The 21,556-nt window shown below is 39.5% G+C and overlaps 2 protein-coding genes across 2 annotated transcripts in view; both read left to right on the top strand.

Moving 5' to 3' along the window:
* The first annotated feature begins 315 nt into the window (after positions 1–315).
* Positions 316–18,800, top strand: tmem72 (transmembrane protein 72). The gene is made up of 6 exons (XM_034100296.2): positions 316–389; positions 15,137–15,147; positions 15,875–15,941; positions 16,708–16,779; positions 17,039–17,178; positions 17,477–18,800. Exons 1-6 carry the CDS (start codon positions 316–318, stop codon positions 17,914–17,916), a joined length of 804 nt encoding a protein of 267 aa, XP_033956187.2. The 3' UTR covers positions 17,917–18,800.
* Positions 18,801–20,463: 1,663 nt separating this feature from the next.
* rassf4a (Ras association domain family member 4a) overlaps positions 20,464–21,556 on the top strand; it is a 29,029-nt gene continuing 27,936 nt past the window's right edge. Inside the window, exon 1 of the mRNA XM_034100287.2 lies at positions 20,464–20,554. The gene's annotated coding sequence lies outside the window, so the exon portion shown is untranslated. The remainder of the gene's footprint in view (positions 20,555–21,556) is intronic.

The following is a 21,556-nucleotide window of genomic DNA, read 5'->3' as shown; positions in this document are numbered from 1 at the left end:
ACTTTGAAGGCACTCAGCATTATGAAATCCCACTGACCTTGCTGTTAACCCTCCACCAATCACTTAAATTGATCTTTTCCTATTACATTTTTCCATACCAATCATGTCCCCCACTCCTTTTACATGAAAATATTTAATATAAGAGTCCTCTGTCTGTTTAAATCATTGCCACTGAACTCTTTCTGCCGGACAAAGCAAGGATGACCTTTAATGTCAGGGTCAAAAGGAGACCGTTGAGTGTTAAGGACGTCGTTGACTTCCACACATGCCTTACAACACTGATGAAGGAAAAGCAGAGAGGGTGAAAGTGCGGCCATGACCCTGCTGATGGAGACCTTCTGTGTGGTCAAACAGGGTCAGCAGTTCAGAGAGGAGCAGCGAAAGGTCAGGTAGGATTGACGGGTGACCAGCATCAAGGCAACACACCTATCCAGCAGGGTAGAAACAAATCTTTGTGACATTGGTCGCGTTTTCATCCATCTTGTCTCAAATGGCCCATTTACTCTATTCTCTTTATGGTTCCCCTTATTTATCACATCATCCACTTCTCTGTTTAAAGGTCCCCTATTGTACTGTTTTTCATCAATATATTATAGGTCTCAGATATATACACAACATGTCTCTGAAGGGTTTGGCTTGAAATACCAAACATATCATGCATTGCAGCATCCCATAAACCCCTCTGTTTCAGCCCTGTTTCAAAAGTGCTGATTCTGTGTCTGTTACTTTTGTCACGATCTGTCTGTGTTGTGTTTTTGCCATGTCTAGTTCTGTCTTTGGTTTCCTGTCTCTGTGTTCACCCCCCGTCTTGCCTGTTGCTACCTGTCTCTGTGTTCCCTCCTACCTGATTACCTGATTGTGTTCCCCTTGTGCCCCTGTGTTTTCTCCTCCCTCCTCACCTGTGTCTTGTGTGTGTGATTAGTCTTGTGTGCATTTAAGTTCTAGTTTTTCTGTCTGTCTTTGTGAGATTATTGATGTTGTTGGAAGGTTTTTGTTCAGAGGGATTTTTTGTGTTTTGCCTTGCCTAATTTTACTTTGTTGCTAGTTCCGCAATAAAAGTATTTTGGATTTGGATATTCTGCATTTGGGTCCTGTGTACCTTGCCCTCCAGCCGTGACAACTTTAGATGAAAATAAGGAGCCACTCCCCACGCCCTCTGAGAGCTATTTGGTTAGAACGAAAACAATGGTGCTCTAGGAGGAGATTCAGGTGATAAGGTGGGGGGTGTTACCTTGGTCGGTTATTGGCTACTGGTTACATAAGGCAAAAATCGTTATGACATCATAAAGTGGCCAAAATCTGATCAGCTCATTTTCAGACAGGTTTTTATATAAATGGATCAGGACAAAAAGTGAGCGAATCTTTTTTTCTGAACCTTTCAGAATCTCTTTACACAGAGGGGACACGTGTATAAAAGACATGAAAAAGTGAATTTTGCATAAAAGGTGACCTTTAATGCGCACATCAAGATACATTAAACGTCTTAAGACACATTTATTATGTTGCCTTGTATAATTAGATCTTCAAAAAGGGGCGAACAATAGTCTGTGGAGAGATTATACACCTCTTTTCTGTTATTTTAATCATAAAGCATGAAGTTATTTCACTTAAGAGCACTCATAGCTTCTTAACACAGCCAATATATGGAAACAGAGTAATTAGACTATATTCTTCCTGTGTGTCCTCTCATGAGTCTGATGTGATTTGTGTATGTGACAGGTGTTCACACAAGTATACATATCAGGACGTGCCAAAGCTTTTATTAGCATAAAGTCAAAGAAAACCTTTGCCTCTTATTAGTCGTACTAGTTTGCGGATCCCAGAATATGCAATTCTTGAATTTATACCATATCTGTCTCTTCTCATAACACTGCAGATAATTAGTTTTATGTTATTTAAATTCATGTCTCGGGAATTAAGTTGTTGGCCAAAATTCAGATTACCCTCAGAGGATTCAGTTGAACTGCAGGCCATTGGCCGCATTATGTTTATTCAGGTGTTCCTTTTCTTTTTGACATGATCTTATGATAAAGTTAACAAATAGATCTCATTATGATGTTTGACTCCACTCCAGCTGCCTCACAAATGGAACAAAAACATAACATTTGCTCTCTGGGCACGAACTGGATTCTTCTAAAACTCAAGCTTAAATGCATCAATTTGCACGTATGCACTATGAACATGCAACTATCAGCCGGAGCAATCTTCCTGGCAGTCTGTCCTTGATCGAAGTCTGCTCTCATTGGTACAATTGGGAAACCAGCTGCGGTTAAGAAAAGCCGGCGGCATGGAAACATTTAACCAGGCTGAAGGATGGCCCTCACCCTGACCACACACTCATAAAACACAGCCATATGTAAAGGATTGGGAGGATGATAGATTCTCTTTTGATATTCAGTATGAAGGCAGTAGGCATGACTAATGACTTGCTGTTTATAATGTGGTGTATAATAAGACATGATCACTCTCTTAATCTGGATCTTGAACTTAATCTTCCAATTTATTAGCTGTCTTCAGACAGAGCTGGCAATTGTAAAAGTCAGTCATAGGATTAGGGGTTGTGTTATTGGAAAATACCCTTCGCAAAGAACACACTTAGACATGGTCCAATTTCTTCCTGTCATAGTCATTTTATTTTCTGGATTCCTTAACTTTTTCTAACATGCGTCCATCTAAATCCCTAAAGACCAGTCAAACAGGAGCTGCAATGTCTCTGGTCTGGTGTCCAGTGGCCCAGAAATGTAGAAACACAAAACTGATGACCTGTTTCAGGCCTCTAAGGATATTTAATTTACTCCTGGTTTGTGGCCTTGACACACACACACACACACACACACACACACACACACACACACACACACACACACACACACACACACACACACACACACACACACACACACACACACACACACACACACACACACACACACACACACACACACACACACACACACACACACACACACACACACACACACACACACACACACACACACACACACACACACACACACACACACACACACACACTGTCCAAGGGTAGCATTTGAACTATTTACTGAATATGTCTATTACATTACTGTTGGTTAAGTTCAATGTGTGGCTGTGCTGGAACACTCTGTCTCGCTGAGATTGTGAGACTATTTGGTCCATGCCCCGACAATCTGTACTATATCAGTGAGCTCTTTGCATACTCTATGCCCCAAAAATCCCTTTTTGATGTTTCACCTTAACCCTAAATCCAACTTAAAGAGACAAGAGGGGCAAGGTCAGGTCTTCAATTTGGGTGACGATTCTCATATTTGCTCTTGTTCTTACGCAAGCATTCCCACAAAAAACAGACACACACAAGACAAAAAGTGTATGTGTGTGAGCGTTGATAACATTTTTATGGCGACAAATATTTATATATATTTTAAGTACACAATCACACAGAGTCATGCTGAATTGGACCAATGACATCAATAGTCTCTTTGATCTGGGGTCATTTACATTGTAAATACATTGTAAGTACAATAACTTTTTATTTGTAATACTTCCAAAACGAGTCGGTCTGTATGTAATAGTCTAAAAAGTAAAATAGGTAAAAGACATGCATACACTTCCAGTTATATATTGGGAAATTCAAGATGCTCTTCCAGTGTTATTTCACAAAATGTGCCTTTATTGGTAGTGATATGGTATATGGACCATGACTATATTTTATTGCTCCCAAATGGACACTGCAGTAACAGGGTTTTCCACTTAATTCCAAACAGACCCTCAATGTGTGCTCTGACTGGACGTCCCCCAAAACCTGCTGCTTAGTTTGTCCATCACTCTACATGTATGCACACAATTATGATGTAGAACAGCCTTTCCTCAGGAAGGGAAAACCTCCCATATCCACTGTCATGCACTTATTCTATAGTCTGCCTATTTCTTCTCTTCCTTTCTTTTCTATTGAAACCTTCATGTTCTTTAAAGTAGGATAACAGTCTCTGAGGACCTTCTAAGAGAATATTTACAGTCAGGCCACAATACCGTGAAAGGTTTTCTTCTATTCGGAACAAGAAAGAAATAAAGAGCAGATTTTTGGTTTGGATGTCATTAAAAGAAAGCTGAACTTTGTTACCGTATGAACTCTTTTTTTCTGTACAATGAAACAGGGCACCATCTCAGATATTATCTCAATGACGATGATGCTGCACAGATATATGTTCTGAGAGAAGAATACTGTGGGTTTGTTGAATCTTTTATTCATATTCTGAAATAATTTTATATCCACTTCCTTCTGTCGCATTTGAATTGCTGAGTCATGTGTAGAAAAGCCGTCTTGGGCCAACCGGGCCATATGGGGGGCTTCCATAAGTCTAGAGCAGGGGTCGGCAACCCGCGGCCCACGGGCCGCATGTGGCCCTTTAAGCCCTCTGCTCTGGCTCCCTTGAGCTTAGACAAAAATAAGAAGGAAATAAAATAAAAGTATTTGTAGGACTATTTATATTTTGTTGCATGGTTGAAAATGTTTCGTATCTTGAGGTGATACTGTGACACATAAATAAAAAACAAAACTGTTTTAATTAGGTCAACTAAAATATGCGTCACATCCTGCTACGGTCCCGCGCGAGCGCCTTTTCTTGGAGGCGAATAACCTGACCCCCGGCTCGATGAGCGAACTATTGATAAATCAAAGAAAAGTACCGGAGGAACACAGGATTTAATTCTGCGTGGACAGAGTTATCTGCTTTCACAGCAAACGATGCAGGTTTACCGGTATGTTTGATATGTAGAGAGAAGTTGTCAACGGTGGTGCAGCCTTTACGAGGGAGAGGAAGCCAGCTGACGATCGTCAGTCATAATTCAATGGGGTATGTAATTTATTTCAGAAAACACTTTTTGTTATATTCCATGGAATGCTCTTAACATCCCGATAGCAATGAATATATTAAATGCTTTGACAATAAATACATACTAAAATTAATCTGTGGAAGCCGTAGCGCTGTAAAAAGCACGACCAATCATCTGCCTCGGCCCGGCTAAAATAACTGGATGGCCTACCTGCCTGTCAGCCTTCCATCTGTGCACAAACTTATCACGTGCCCTCATTGGTCATGTGCGCGTTCGTGTGTGTTGGAGGAGGGGCTCTGTAAGAAAGTCTGAAGGAAGAGGCATATTTTTTACGGTTGTGTATTTTCAAATTCTAGCGCACTCGAGCTGGTTTCTCCATTCTTACCTACCCTACCTTTAACTCTTTTTAGGGTGCAACTGTATGTTTTATTTATTTCAAAGTGGGCCAATTTTAATAATATTTTTTTCCCCTTCAAATGTGCAGAGGACTCCCCAAGTGCTGTGTTTAATTTATTTTAAAGTGGGCCTGTGTATTATTTTTAAATCTCCTTATAAGAGTTATTTGTTTCTTATTAGAGGTTAACAGTTTTATATCATTTAATAAATAGCCTAATAAATGCAAAAAAAACTGTAGTTTTTGTCTGATATAACAATAAAAAACTATGAAATATGTTTTGCGGCTCCAGACAAAAAAATGTTTTTGAAAAAGGAGCAAAATGGCTCTTTTGGTCAAAAAGGTTGCAGACCCCTGGTCTAGAGGGAACAGTGAGGTTTGTGCTGAAACCTTTTGGTTACAGGGCAAATTCTCCATCTTTAAAGACTTTTCACCAACCACAGAACAACTACTCATGGGAGAGAAATGTTTCATAGAGAAGGAAAAATTAAAGACATAAAACATATCAAAACCAGGGCCAACCTCTGAATAGGTTACAGAGCTCTTCTCTGCTCACTATCAGGGTGTGAATCTAAATGTGTGTGTTTATGTGAACACTCAAGAAGGATAGCTCTCTCTTACTTTATGCTGCATTCCTTAACCTTGCCTCGGCTAGACAATATGTTAATGCTCAAGATAATGGCCTGGTATAAAAACATCAGACTGTTCTGACAAGACGCCATTTATCATCTTGGTCGAAACGAGTGCTTCACTCATGTGGGCAGCGCTGATGGTATTTGTCGGCAAAGAGTCGATGTTTTACTTAGGTTTGTCTTTGCGCTGGTGAGAAGAAAAATGAAAGACAGACAGCTTGAACATCTTTACATTAAGGAGGAAGAAGGTTTTGAGCCAGGGCTTGAAGGGAAAATAAGGGAAACACTGTTTTGGCTCATCACAATGTGCTGTCATTTCAAGTTAAAGGACAGCGAGTGATCCGCCAACACAGTTACCACAAAAAACAGCCGATGACCTCAGTGGTATGTGATGAATAATACACACAGCAGATCAAAATCACATTGTCTTATTGTTGAGGATATCAATTCCCTGACGAAGCACGGCTCAAATGAAAATCAGAGACAGAAAATACATGGCACTTTAGCATTTGCTGTAGAGAGAAGACGGGGGGTATATTCACTTATTTGAATATGCGTTGGTGAAGCCAAAGATTAACAACCACAGTAGTACATGCATACGTACAGCCATTTAGGCCTGCTGGTATCAATCAATCAATCAATGTTTATTTATATAGCCCAATATCACAAATGTTACATTTGTTTCAGTGGACTTCACAGTTTGTACAAAATATCAGTATGACAATACGACACCCTCTGTCCTTAGACCCTCACATCGTACAAGGAAAAACTTCCGAAGAAAACCCACAGTTTTAAAGGGGAAAATGAGAGAAACCTCAGGGAGAGCAACAGAGGAGGGATCCCTCTCCCAGGACGGACAGACGTGCAATAGATGCCGTGTGTAAATTGAAAAGATAATACATTTGCAACATAGGTAGTCCAAATGTTTGGAAATGCATGTGTGTATAATAGGAAGATGAATCCACGAGGATATCCATCCAGGACCGATGATCCAGGACCACAGCCACGACTCAAGATCCAGCGCTCGCGATCCAGCGCTCGCGATCCAGGACACAGGACCGCAGGATCATCCATGACTCCGGATCCCGGCGTATATAGACACCAAAAAGAAAGAAATGTGGGGAAGCTGGGTTAATCGGAACATGAGAGTACACAGGTACAGACAGAGAGAAGGAAGAAGTAAGATGTCCCCCGACAAACTAAGCCTATATCAGCAAAACTAGGGGCTGAATCTAATCAGCCCTAACTATAAGCTTTATCAAAAAGGAAGGTCTTAAGCGCACTCGTAAAAACGGATAGGGTGTCTGCCGCCCGAACACAAACTGGAAGCTGATTCCACAAATGTGGAGCTTGATAAGAAAAGGCTCTGGCTCCCATTGTACTTTTAGAGACTCTAGGAACAACCAACAACCCTGCGTCATTGGAACGCAATGCCCTAGTAGGACAGTAGGGTATAATGAGTTCTTTAAGGTAAGACGGCGCCTGCCCATTAAGGGCTTTGTAGGCGAGAAGAAGAATTTTAAATTCTATCCTGTGTTCTATAGGGAGCCAGTGTAAGGCAGCCAGAACAGGAGTAATGTGGTCCCTTTTCCTAACTCTGGTTAGTACACGAGCCGCAGCATTTTTAATCAGCTGAAGCGACTTGACTGACTTCTTGGTACTCCCTGATAATAAAGAGTTACAATAATCCAGCCTAGAAGTAACAAATGCATGGACTAGTTTCTCTGCATCGTTTTGAGGCAAGATATGCCTGATTTTTGCAATGTTACGTAGATGGAAGTAGGCGGTCCTTGAAATTGATTTTATGTGGGCGTTAAAGGATAAATCCTGATCAAATATAACACCAAGATTCCTTATAGTCTCACTGGAGGCCAAATTAATGCCATCCATAGTTAGTATATCTTTAGATAATTTGTTTCGTAGATTCTTCAGGCCAAGTACAAGAACTTTTGGTTTTGGTCGTGTTTAACATCAAAAAGTTTAAGGTCATCCACGTTTTTAAGTCCTTGAGGCAGTCTTGAATTTTATTTAGATGATGATGGTATGTGAGAGTCTGGTTTTGATGGACGCTAAAAACATTTCCGTCTTCAGCCAGCTCATTTGCATGCTTTACAGAACCAGAGTCAAGGCTACTCGCTCTTCATAGCCAGGTCACACTCTGCCAATCAAAATTAAGCACATGGTATTACTTGCCGTATATATTTGCCTTCTCTCCATTGTATCCGAAACTTGCAGTTTTTGGAGAACCTGACACATTAGCAAGCAGCTCTCACATAGGCCTACCAACCCAGTCTCACAGCATTTCGTGTTATAGTCACGAAATGAATTTAATCTATTGATTCATGTTCACCAACACGATTTTTGCATTGTTTTCGTGTCACACAGAACGATTTTAAAAGCAATGTATTTCTATTGGTACTGTACTATGTTTCGTGCCTGCACCACGTCTTTTTGTCCAGTCGGGTCTTGGAAAACAGTATAATGTCGGAGTTCTTTTGCCGTCTGTGAGGAAAAGAAATGGGGCTCAGAGCCTTCTAATTTGTTATTATTTGGTGTAGGCACGAAACGTACTACCAATATAAATACATTGCTTCTAAAATCATTCTGTGACAGAATACTGAAATCTGTATTTTTTTAAATCTATTTTTACTTCTAATTTGTTATTATTTACTTTGCTTTTAAAATCATTCTGTGTGACACGAAAACAATGGGGAAATCGTGTTGGTGAACACGAATCAATGGATTAATTCCGTGACTATAACACGAAATGCTGTGAGACTGTGCACATACTGTACATGTAGCTATTTGGCTACATGTAGCTATTTAGCTACACAGAGATGTCACTGGCAGATAATTATCACAGCACTCATTTTACAGACCGGTTTAATGTTTTGTTTACTGACCCACAACTTAGTTAATTCTTACCATTTTAATTCAGAAATAGGCTTTGGCAACCTAATGTACATTACCTCCTCTGACAAGTTGATTACAGTGGAGCATTTTCCAGCTAAAGACACAGGTGTTATTTTCTCAAGAGATGCCAAAAACCTTAAACATACCTAAAATGACAGTGAAAATTGTAGATAAACACAACTCAATATGATGCTAATGTTGCTGCTAGATGTTTAAGGGCCTGGTTAACCTCCATCAGAAATAGTTATTTTGATGTGTTGCCAGACCTCATTGTAAATTAAAAGTGCTAACAGTGGTTCTGAGTGGCTCGGTGGGAATAAACACATTTTCAACCAGCTTCTCCCCGAAAGCATTTATGTTCACATTAAAATGGGAAACAACAGTGAAAAAAATTAAGATTACAAATGATGAACAAAAAAAGAGGGATACAGGTGTCAGACAGGTGTTACCCTTACTAAAAACACTATGATAATACTTTTACAAACACTATAGTAATAATATGCATTCACTATGACAATATCATACTATTACTATAGGAGTGTTTTAGTGTGTTCAACAAACAACTAATGAAACACTATATATTATACTATAGTTATACTATTTAAAATAATGTAGGAATTCTATAAAGATCTAGATACATAGTATTACTATTGAAATATTATAGGGCTACTATAGCTAATAAAATGGCACTACAGAAAAAACTATAGTAATACTGGTGAAAAATTCTGGTGAAAAATACTATAGAACACTACAAACTTACTATACAACTCTTATAGTATACTATAGTAAATAATATAGTTCATTTGCGTAAGGGTAGAGATGGGTTTTACGTATAATTCATAGTTATAAAGGAATACATGGCCTAAATATTTGTCATATTAATTTATAAACTGAGAATTATGTTTACTTGAATTGTCAAATCATTGGTTCAACGTGTTACTACATCACTAAAGTGATTTAAAAGCTTGGCAAAAATGTGATCTCTTCGCATAAACCTGTTCATTTCATACAGTGCTGCAATTCTTCTGTGAAATAATACCTCCTCATAATGTTAATCTGCTTGATACAATCTGCTGACTACTAGAGATTTAACAGGCAGTCATGACACATACTCTCTGTCTCCCAAAACGTTATCTTCTATTCATATATGTTTCACAACCCCATATCTTTCCTGCTCCTGTCTGTGCTTAATCTGTCTAGTGGATGCTCTTGACACTTGGTATTGTTATGATTGGTTTCTGAGGGAGAAAAGAGCTTAGAAACAAGACACTCTCTTCCCAAACTGTATCTCATTCCATTCTTAACCCTTGTGTGGTGTTCATATTTTTGTTATTCAGCCAGTGTTCGTGGGTCTGGTGGACCCGCTGCCTTTTTGGGTTTCAAATCAATTCAACACAATCAAACTATTTTAAGTTAAAATACTCAACAGATGTTTACTTCATCCCAATTACAAGCAATATAAACAGCATGCATGGTTAATATTTTTAAATAAAGATGGTTTCCCACAAGACATAATGCAGGAATATGAGAGCAGACAGGTCTCGGTGCTTGAATTGATCAACAATGCTGCATCCAAAATAATTTATCATATAATTTTTCTTTAGCTAAATAATGAAAACGGGTCCCACAGACCCAAACACCATACAAGGGTTAAACTGCAATGTATCAACACCTCTCAACCACTAGGTGTCTCCCTTCAATTGTAAATCCAGTAATTAGGTTCCAACATGGCAGAGCCTTGTGCAGGGAGATGTAATATCCACAGTGTGATTAGGTTTATGTCTTTATATTTTAGGATATATTCTGGTATTCTGCTGAAATTAGTCTATCAATCAATCAATGTTTATTTATATAGCCCAATATCACAAATGTTACATTTGTCTCAGTGGTCTTCACAGTGTGTACAGAATATCAGGGATCTTTCACCGCCATTCCCTAAATAAAAACACCCATATAAAGGTGATTATGGAGATATTGCCTGAGCAAAGCAACAAAGCAGGGCAATAAAGCTGCTGGTGTAATTAAGATTAGAGCTGTTTTCACTGGTTCAGACAAGCACCAGACACCCACACCGGACTCAGAGGGAGGAAGTTGGGGGGGGGGGGGCATGGCTGATCTCTGTGGTCCCATGCCCATGGGCACAGTGGGGTGAGGGGGAGAATGGTGTGAAACTGTGATGAGTGGGCGGGTGAGGAGGCGTAACGCAGGGATGATTAAAGGGTGAGAGAAAATGTGAGCAGTCGAGTGAAAGTTTGGGAAGAGTGTGAGAGGTCTTAGGTCAGTCTTGTTGAAGTGTAATGTCTGTATAGCTGCACAGAGCAAATTAAAACATGAGTCTGTATTTATACTGTAACATTATATTTACAGTCTCACTAGATGGCAATCAGTCACAATTACTGTACTGTACTCAACCCTCTGGCATATCCTGACAACTGCCATAAAACTCACAATGTAGTGTAAATGTCAGCAGTGACCCCCTTGCAATACACAGTGAGTTATTACCATCAATTATGTTTTCACAAGATGTTTTTCATGTCATCATGAGGGCCTAGCATGTCAAATAAAGATAAACACAAAGCCCACTGTGGCCACGCCGGCATGGCTCAGTTAACATGTACCGTACACATTTCTATCTCATATCTGGCTCATGTGAGAAGATAAACTGCAGTCTTAATAAACATACGATTTCATTATGAGAAATCGTCTCTCTTTTATCAATTGAATCACATAAAGTGGGTGGTCAAACTGTTGTTTTTGTTGATTCAAATGTGTTTATAGTATTTTTACAGTAACTGTGTATGTGTGCAGGCATCCGTGGCTCATGAAGTACGAGTTGTAAAAATGTCCTTTGCAGAAATCCTCCTATATGAAGGAAAGATGCTAGAGGAGAATCTACGCAAGCCAAAGGGATTTTTTAAAGTCAGACATTCTCATAGCTTACTACTTAAATCAGGCATTCATCAAGTATATCTATGAAGCATTAAGCCACTAGATACAACTTATTAATCCTTGCAACAAAAGAAAACGTATTACTGTAACAAGACAACAACTCTATATGCATGCTAGAAACTCAGGTTGGCCTATTTTTTCTAACATGCTCACAGTGACACATTTGACATGCTTATGTTGGGAAGTTACAATGTTTATTATTTCACCCCCTTACTTGCATATTAGCAAGATAATTGTGCCATTTACACGGAGAAAAGCTGAGGATGATGAGAATGTGCTTAGATTTGCTGGTGTTTGGTCCAAAGGCAAAAATATTTGTAACTAATTTTGTTAGGTGAGCGCGAATGAGTGGTCAATATGATAAAATGTATTCAATAAGCCTAGATGTTATATATTTCAGTCTATATATCACATATAAAATGAAAGTATTTCACTTTCCATAACACATCTAACAACACAGTGTTGGCACTATTCAGAAACGTATACCATAAATGTCACAAACAACATGAATGCTAAGCAGGAAACAAGTGGAGCCAGTAAACAGAAGTGTCTTTGTTAGAGATTTAAGGAGATTTATTTGGCTTACTTTGGTCCCTACCAGGAGTCAGTGTGTGTATGTGTGTGAGCTTGGTGACTCTTAATGCTTGTTCCTGTAGGCCTCTGCTGTGCCTGAACAGGCTTACATCCCAGCCAGACCTCCATCAACCGATTATGGGCTTACATTTACACATGTGAAAGTGTGTCAAAGGGTCTCTGTTGGTTCTTGTAGCATGTTATCCCATATCCATTGCATTGTTAGACTATTCAGAACTTGCAGAGAGTACGTGTTGCATTGGGATCAACAGCAAACTAAGTGGAACATGTGTATATATCATTTTAAACTGGGATAACTTTGCTTTTTGTTCCTGACACAAACTGCTGTCTATTACACGAACGCTCACCGTTGTAAAACAAACCGTTTTGAAAAATGGATGCTGCATGAATGACTTTGAAAAAAAAGTGTGTCAAATGATTTGATTGACTTAATACAGAGAATACAGAGAAACATGAGGAACATTGTCGGTGTGGGACAAGAAATGTCCCCGACCTTCACAGTTCAAAGCTGCGCATTACTCCTAATTCTGAATATGTGTGTGTGTGTGTGTGTGTGTGTGTGTGTGTGTGTGTGTGTGTGTGTGTGTGTGTGTGTGTGTGTGTGTGTGTGTGTGTGTGTGTGTGTGTGTGTGTGTGTGTGTGTGTGTGTGTGTGTGTGTGTGTGTGTGTGTGTGTGTGTGTGTGTGTGTGTGTGTGTGTGTGTGTGTGTGTGTGTGTGTGTGTGTGTGTGTGTGTACAGGGGCATTGAGTCACAAACCTTTCTGAGGTAAACTCTTCCAGTGTAAGAGGCTTCGCATTATGGCACTCATGGATTACCAAACTTTGGCTTCTTTTTCTTTTACCAACAACCATCCATTTCAGTCTAGAAGTCTACTTTAGTAAATGCTAGGCTACAATTTATTTCAGATAGTGCATGTGGCGTGTTAAGGTTGCATTTTCTACCAGTGAAGAGACAAAGTATTTGAGGTCATGGGGAACTTGGAGAGCGTTTGGTGGATTGTTATTGAGTGCGCCTGCAGGATCCTCGGTGTTTCTACGGCAACAGGTAGTATATGAATATAGAAACAAACAGCAATATATGTAAAGACTCATGTGTATTACTTATAGTTTCAGTATGGGCATCATATTCTTCTTTTCTATTCACTGAGAGACTCATGATTTATCTCTGGGATAGATTTGGCATTCAAAGCGTACAAGCTGTAGTAAAAATACAAATAGGAAAGAAATGTGAAGTGTTGCAACCCTTTTGTTTATGGCTGACATCAGTCTCTCTCTCTCTCTCTGCACTGAAGGGAAACTTTGTAAGCTTTCCGGTGGGGGAGAGTTATACAGTTGGTCTGTTTACGGATTTCATAAACCAAAAATATTAGGTCAGATGGTGATGTTGGTCAACTGTCCTCATGACCTCTAAGAGAACAAGAGAGCATCTCTTGGATGATATATAGAGCAAATAAAAATACTTGATCGTGCATAACCCTGCTATCATGATCCCTCCTGTGTTTTCTTCCGGCACATAAGGACTGATTGCACACAGCTCTTTAAGCCACATTAAATCATCACAGGGAAAATAGCTCTATGGTTTCAACCTCCTTAAAAAATATGGGACCCCCTTCACTTAAATTCAAACAGCTGCAGACACTGAACATTTACTGAGAGACATGTGCCTCACATCGCACCAAAACTAAGTCTCTGTATCCAGCTGCTTTACTGGGTTTATGTGATCACAAGCTGTAATATATTTACACCAACAGGAGCTTTCTGTGCATTGTCTCTATGTGTGTTTGTGTGTGTGTGTGCATGTTTATGGGGTGCCTATGTGCGCCTCTGTCTCTGGGTCTGTGTGTTTACATGTCTGTGTTGGCCTGTCTGCCCCTGTGTGTGTTCTGTAGACAGACATACGTGCAAGGAGCGCATATATGTTCATACCCAGCTGGTCTATATGCAGCGTTAATCTCTCTCAATCTATAAAACTACCAAAAACGATTTAGCTACATTCCCCTGATTTCCCTCTAGTACCGATTATATCTCTGAATTTCTGGTAAGCAGGAGAAATTGTTACCATGTGAGTGGCGATCACAACCAGAAAGCTTAGCTCTTTTATACCTCACAGGGGAAAGCTTGATTAACAAAACAGGCTCTCCTTTTATAGTTTTCAAGACTTTGTTTTATATCAAACCATATTAGTTCAACTGTGTTTTGGTGATCAGCTCTCAGATTTGTGAATCTTCAGGAGGAAAAAAAGGTGACTAACCTACCAGCCAACGAGCACCTCTAATACTTACCAATTTAAAAAAAAAGATAAACTCTATCTTGTTTTTATTTAATCATAACAAACGCAAACATAATCAAATACTAAGGTGTGTTAATTTTTGGAGGGGGGGTTGCGAGCTTGACTTTTTCTCATCTTGATGGCTGATGATCATGTGCCAGGAAATGGCTTTGCAAGACCAATAAATACTCAAATGTATTCATAGTGAAATTCCAAGGTATCGGTAGGTGAATTTTGCTATCTGCGGTCTTAATGCTGAGCTAAGTTACTGTTTGCTGGCGGTAGCTTCTTATACACACATGGGAAAACCTCTTCTTACACTGTACTAATGCATGTTTTGCTGCCTCTAATCCTGTCATGTTGCACACTGTAAACGTTCTGTCTTTTCTTTTCCCTTTTTCTCTCAAAAAATGAAAAATGTGTTTCCTAAAAAGTTGAACTGTTCCTATAAAATATAAGGAAGGAAGTAGTACCAGAAGTAATAATAACATTAAATTACTATTGTGTGTCATGACTCATGTGTTCAGGAGAATTTATCTTGGCGTCTCACTGCAGAGCACTCACAGGTGAAGGACTGAGAAATTCAGCTTCCTCGTCATAATTGCTGCAGCAAAGTATACCTTTCAGAGGAATAAATCAACCCTGCATCACTTTTTACTCAAAGTTTGTGCTTTTGAAGAAACACAAAAAAAAGTATTAAAGTTGAAAATAAATATGAATGTATTACTCATAAGCCCAAAATGTAAAAAGACTATCAATATACCATGACGTCTAATGACTACTTTTTCTTAAAGTTGTGAAACATTTTTAAATGCAATGATTCTGTCGTTTCAATTGTCTACTCTAATAAAAAACCCTAGCCTGCTGCCTTGACATGGTAATTACTAGCTTGAGTAAGCTATGACCAACATGTTGTGACCACTATGGAAACAATTACAACAATGCATTTTAATTGTCTTTATATAACATGTATACAACAATTCAATATGCTCCCCTGGAGTTCAAACTTTAAGTTGGATAACTTCAGGGCAATATTATAAAGATACAACTAAATAAAATGTTCAAAGAACAGTAACGGCAGCACAGCACAAAGTGTAATTAACAGTATTTAATCATGTTTAAGGAGTTACATTCCCAAGTTTGATCTAGTTGACCCGGCTACTGCAACCCTTCCTGCGTTCAATGACAAAAACATGAACTAAGTCTGACATCTGGTGGACAGAATCTGCTCAACCGGTCCGTAACTCTTTAAATATAACAAAAGAGGAAATGATCTTCCTGTCTCTTTCACAGTGTTCTGTGCTGTGGGAGTGGAGACTCTGCATCAAGGAGAATTCAACAGCCTTGGCATCTATTTATTGTAAGTGTTTGGTTTTGTAGTCCATCTCTAAATACACTGTATCAATGTAAACACTAAACTGGTGGCATTCCTGTGTTACAAATACACCGCTTGGATTTTAATATACCATAGAATGTTTGGCCTAAGGGCTTGTAGAAAACAATTACAATACTCTACTTGCTGTCATAATCACTTAAACTGTATACACACTTGCAATGAGAATATTGGAAGGAGCCAGGGGGGTGAGGCGATGTAGATTGCAAATAGGAGACCCGTCCTTTTAGTGCTTCTTCATATTATCTCAGTGGCTTGCAGCCAGACTCCCACAGAGCCGAAGGAAAACAACTCCCTAAAGAGACCAGAAATGTCTCTGTTTATTCTGTCAGAACACAGAAATGCAGATGAGAGCCGTAACAAAACACACAGAAGCACATAACTCAGCGATAAGTCTTCAGAGACTGAGTGCGGTGTACGATGACGGTTGGTCTGGGGTCATTTTCTGGTTCACTGGATAAGATGGTTATCACACTATTGAAACAAATAGAGAACAGGGCATTCTGAAGCAACAAACAATAAAATAAACACAACCTTATGCCAAGTTTTTGGCATCACATGAAAACGATATATTTTCACTTGAAGCATCGCATTGCATTGTTGGCTTTCCAGAAAATACATATTTAGATAAAATACACAAATTGACAGAATTAGATCTAGTTTACATTTTTTTTAAACAGTTTCCTGATTTTATCTTTGCATTTGTTTAATCTCGCTGTATTTCTCCTCCCAGAGTGTCATCTGTTGGCATCATGATGTTTGAGTTGGCCTATTTCCTGGATACACTTCTGGTAATGTGTCTGCCGTGAGTACACAACATTCAACCAACCTCTTTTCTTTGCATGGATACTTTAGGATAAATAATAGTCAAGCACATAAGTAACTAATAACATTGCAAATCCTAAGACCTACATTTGAAGATAGATACTCAATATGTCTAGTCTGTCGTGATGTCTGCTATATAAGCATGCACATGTTAAGCTGTCTTTACTTTCAAAATAATCCAAAAATGTTTAGCCCTGTTACTGCCTCAGTTCTCCGCTTCTTCCTATCTTATTTTACAGCTGTCCACCAGACTGGCAGCTGTTTGTGTTGTGGGGGAAGATGGCTCATGTCGGAGGTTTCCATAAGTTCCTCTATTACTCCATACTGTCAGTGGTCTGCTTCTTGCACCCTGTGTTGGTATGGCATGCCATCATCCCAGGTAAAATAACATTTCCAAGTACGATCAATTCACTGATTACTACAATACTCTTTACTCTCTTTACAGCACTTACAATGTCTTGATTTGCCTTTTCAGCAACACACATTTTGACCTCTTGCATAGTATGAAAAGCACTGGTGTATATGATAACATTTACGATGGCTCTATTCTTTTCAAGTGCCCTAGTAAACTGTGACAGTGAGCCAGCATGCACAATGTGAACTGTAACAGCTAAAAGCATATTTCCTACTGTAAAATGTCTTCTGTGAAAGAAAGAGAATGTATTTTGTGATTGCAGGGATAATGCTTCTGGTGACAGCACTTTTCAACTTTATACTAAGCAAGAAAACAAAGCCCAAACCTCCAAAGAGGCCACAGGGAAGTCACAGCGACCAAGGCCCGACCACTGTCTGTGTGGCAGAAACTGCAGCTTCGAACAGCACAGACTCATTCTTCCACGTGGTGACAGGAAGGAGAAGGGAGGGACTGGCTCTGGCAACCAGAGACCGCTGCCTCGGCCCGGGGGAAAGAGGAGAGAGCGTGCAGGCCATGCTGGAGCTGGAGCAGACAGCAGCACCTAAAGGCACAGACAGGGAGAGGAGGTGGTGGAAAGAGGGGAGACTGATAAGCTTCAGAGGCAGGGAAGAGCCTGTGGAGAGAGAGATGGAGGAGATGGACAGATACTGTGAGCCAGAGCCAGACACCACCTCAGACACTGCTCCTATGATTACTGACTGAACATCCCTCTGCGCTCAGGCGGAGCTCCTTACTGCTATCACACAAAGGAAAGCATGTTTAATGTATTCATACTGACTGGATGCTACTCGTGCTACACTGTGCAGACAATTAGCTTTAAGAAACACATTATAAAATATCTGCTCATGCAAAATATGACCTTTGAGTAATTACAAGAGTGCAGTAATAATGTTCTTTGTTTTTTCAAGATATAAGATTATTAGATTTTTTATTAAATGTTAAATTGATTTGTATATTTCTTACTTTACAAAAAAATATATTGTAAGCATTTTTGAAAAATAATTGTATCTTCAAACGTAAACACTGAAAGAAAAGAAACAATTGTACATACACATGTGGGTGGCTTTTATTCAGATTTGTGCAAGGCCAGGATTGATTGAAGAGCAAACGTTAATGCAATCCAATCCAGTTACTGCGGCATGCATTATTCATGAGGTAATAAATTAGATCAACTGTTTCATTCATTCAAACAAAATGTGTTTGAATGTGACTGGGAGTCGCAGGAATTAGAGCTAGTGCAGGTGCATGTGTTAGTCACATTCAAGACTCCTTATTGTGTGTTTGTCATGTGCAAGCGGTGACCATGGAGACGGAGCTCCGGGAGGAGTGCACACGTTATTATGGTGATGAGAAAACCATCAGATCACCCACCAGAGCACCACCATAAGCCTACGTTTCACCAAAACATAACACACCAAGCGTATTATTCATGCATGAATTACATGTCACAATAGCATTGATATTATTAAAAGGATGTGTGAATCCAACCCAAGCTCTATAAATCAAAACATGTGTCAAGATTTCATTTGTTTGTCTTTAGTTTTTATCATGCAACAAATGATACAATTCTCCATACAGACTTTCCCCTATTTTTCAGGACATAAATCAATACTGTTTCGTTCTGTCAACACACACACACACACACACACACACACACACACACACACACACACACACACACACACACACACACACACACACACACACACACACACACACACACACACACACACACACACACACACACACACACACACACACACACACACACACACACACACACACACACACACACACACACACACACACACACACACACACACACACACATCATGTACACGGGTAATCCTCTCTTCTTTGTTCACTGAACTATATATATATTTCTGTATGTAGCCTTAAGAGGTAATCTCTCTGCAACATCAAAACTAAAGAGAGAATCAATAAAAGCAAAGAGCATCATAAAGCACCTCACTGAGAACAGGGGTCAGACAGCAGATGCGTGAAAAATACACATAAATAGCCTGTCCGTTAAACAACTGTGGTATTCTCCTTTTTTGAAGCAGGCAACATCCCCAGCAGCTACACAGTGGCACACATTCTTTCAGCATTTTACACATGTTTTTTTCTACAATAGGCTATATCAAAGCCGTGACATGTGAATCAGTCAGGAGGGATGACATAGTCTCGTGTTTTATGGCGAGAACAGAGAGTCTTTGTCCAGAGTTTGCTGAGGCCGAAAATCAGGGCTGTATTATCATCTTCACAACGCTCTCTGTCTCTGGTCAACTAGAAAACTAAAGGACAACACAAGAGCGTAAGTATTTCCAGTCTGCTTCCACCGACTTTGTCATATCCTTTAGAATGATCTGTTTTCAGAGGGGGAAGTTATTACGCTGCTGGAACAATTTACTTCCTCTGTACATGTCAAATCATAAAGCCTATTCAGACAGAGAGAGAGAGAGAGACTTCCTAGTGTTTGTTTCCACCCTACTATAGTTTCCTAGATGGTAAATCCAGGCTCAATAACAGGATGGGGAAAACCAATCTTTACAGGTCACAGGGACTTCTTCCTTTTTCTGCTGAGCTGAGGGAAACAGGATAGGTGCTATAGCAGCTGGGCTGAAAGAATAAAATGCCCTCATCACTGCTAATGTACAGGCAGAAAATAGAATGAAGAAAACTGGTTATTTTATATTGTTTGGTAATGTAATGCCGTTGATTTAATTATGTCAAACAACATTCACATAATATATATTTACAAGACAGAAAAGGTAAAGATGCTAAATGAAAAACATTAAGAAAATGCAAGATGAGGCAATTCAATCATTCGCCTCTATCCAATAGAAGGTAAATAACCTTTACATTTAAAACAAAAAGTAATGTTTCAAAGCACTAGAGGTGGGTGTTTACTCAAAACGCTTGCTATACTGTCAACAGTGACCATAATAAGGAAATGCTATCCTATTCAAAATATCAAGCTGTATGTGTCTTTTTGCAAAGAAAAGCATATGTTATGTAACCTCTAACCTTTTTCCAGTAAAGTATACGCAAGTGTAAATAAACCATATTTAATCTGATGGTTGGGTCTGATGAGGTTGAGGTAAAGTCTCAGAGGCACCTTGAAGGGAGATAAGCGACCCTGACTCTGTTAGCCCCGCCCAAGCTCAACGCTGATTGGCTGAGCTTTATGAGAGCCATTTTTCTATTGGACAATTGTGTTGTCAGTTTGATCTTTTCGCTCTGAATGCCGCACGACCAGAAGGCATGAAAACTGATTACCAACGTTACACGGGATACATCGCCGGTGGATATACGGAAGAGGAGGACGCTGTCTTCTATGGTAAGAAACCATACTGATCTCATTTACTGCTGGATATTTTTACACAAAAAGATTATGGGGGGATATAATTTAGGCTACGTTAATGCGCTTTAACCCTGAAACGTCATGCCATGAAGACAAGACATGTCCTGAAGTTGGATGCAGGTTACTAACGGTGTACTTTTCAGTTTATGTAGTTTATGATATCAAAGCAGTAGAGACATGAACAACTTTAAAATACATCAGCCTTTATCTGTATCAACGAAACTACACGTTTATTTGCAGTAATAGCTGCAATAGAAATAGATACATCTTCAGCCAGTGTTTTTCTATTTTCTCTCCACAGCTGTGTTTGTCTTTACATTTAGACGGTTGTGGAAATGATTTTTGTGTATGCGTCTTTTGGAGCTGCCCCGGACATTTGACGCGTGGGAATGGGATTGTCTCCGGACACAGCTGCCATAGGTGCGATAATTGGATACGAATCTCGCGATGATCAAACCAATTAGCGACCTGCACTGAAGGTCCTTTGTCCACCGAGGGAAGAATGCGTAATTTAGCACACAAAAGAAGAGGAGAAGAAAGGGATTATAAATTCACCCAAATCTGCATCACAAAATAATGTGTTTTCCTTCCACTGCTCTTAATCTTGGTCCATCTCCTGTGCAGCCATGTGCACTGGCTGAATAATTCATAATAATGGTGACAGACTGGAATCCTTAAAGTAATGGAATATTTAAAAACCCATTATTGTGTATAAATATGTATTGCAGGTCTCCCTTGAAAAAGAGATCTATGATCTCAATGGGACCAATCTGGTTAAATAAAGGTTTGAAATGAAATGAAATAAGATATAGACTGACCATCCCATTGTGCACCTACTTTGTCAGCAGATTCAGGGGATGAGAGTGGAGGAGGGCAAAGGTTATTAAAGGGGGTGAGGAGGGCTGCCTTTGCTCAGTAATTAACATGGCTTCTTTTAGATATGTCCATTAATATGATTTGAATCTAAAGCAGCCTGAA

The sequence above is a fragment of the Pseudochaenichthys georgianus genome, chromosome 15 (genome assembly GCF_902827115.2).
Source record: "Pseudochaenichthys georgianus chromosome 15, fPseGeo1.2, whole genome shotgun sequence".
NCBI lineage: Eukaryota > Metazoa > Chordata > Actinopteri > Perciformes > Channichthyidae > Pseudochaenichthys > Pseudochaenichthys georgianus.
The sequence above is the reverse complement of the archived record's forward strand: the minus strand, read 5'-3'. Positions and strand labels throughout refer to the sequence as shown.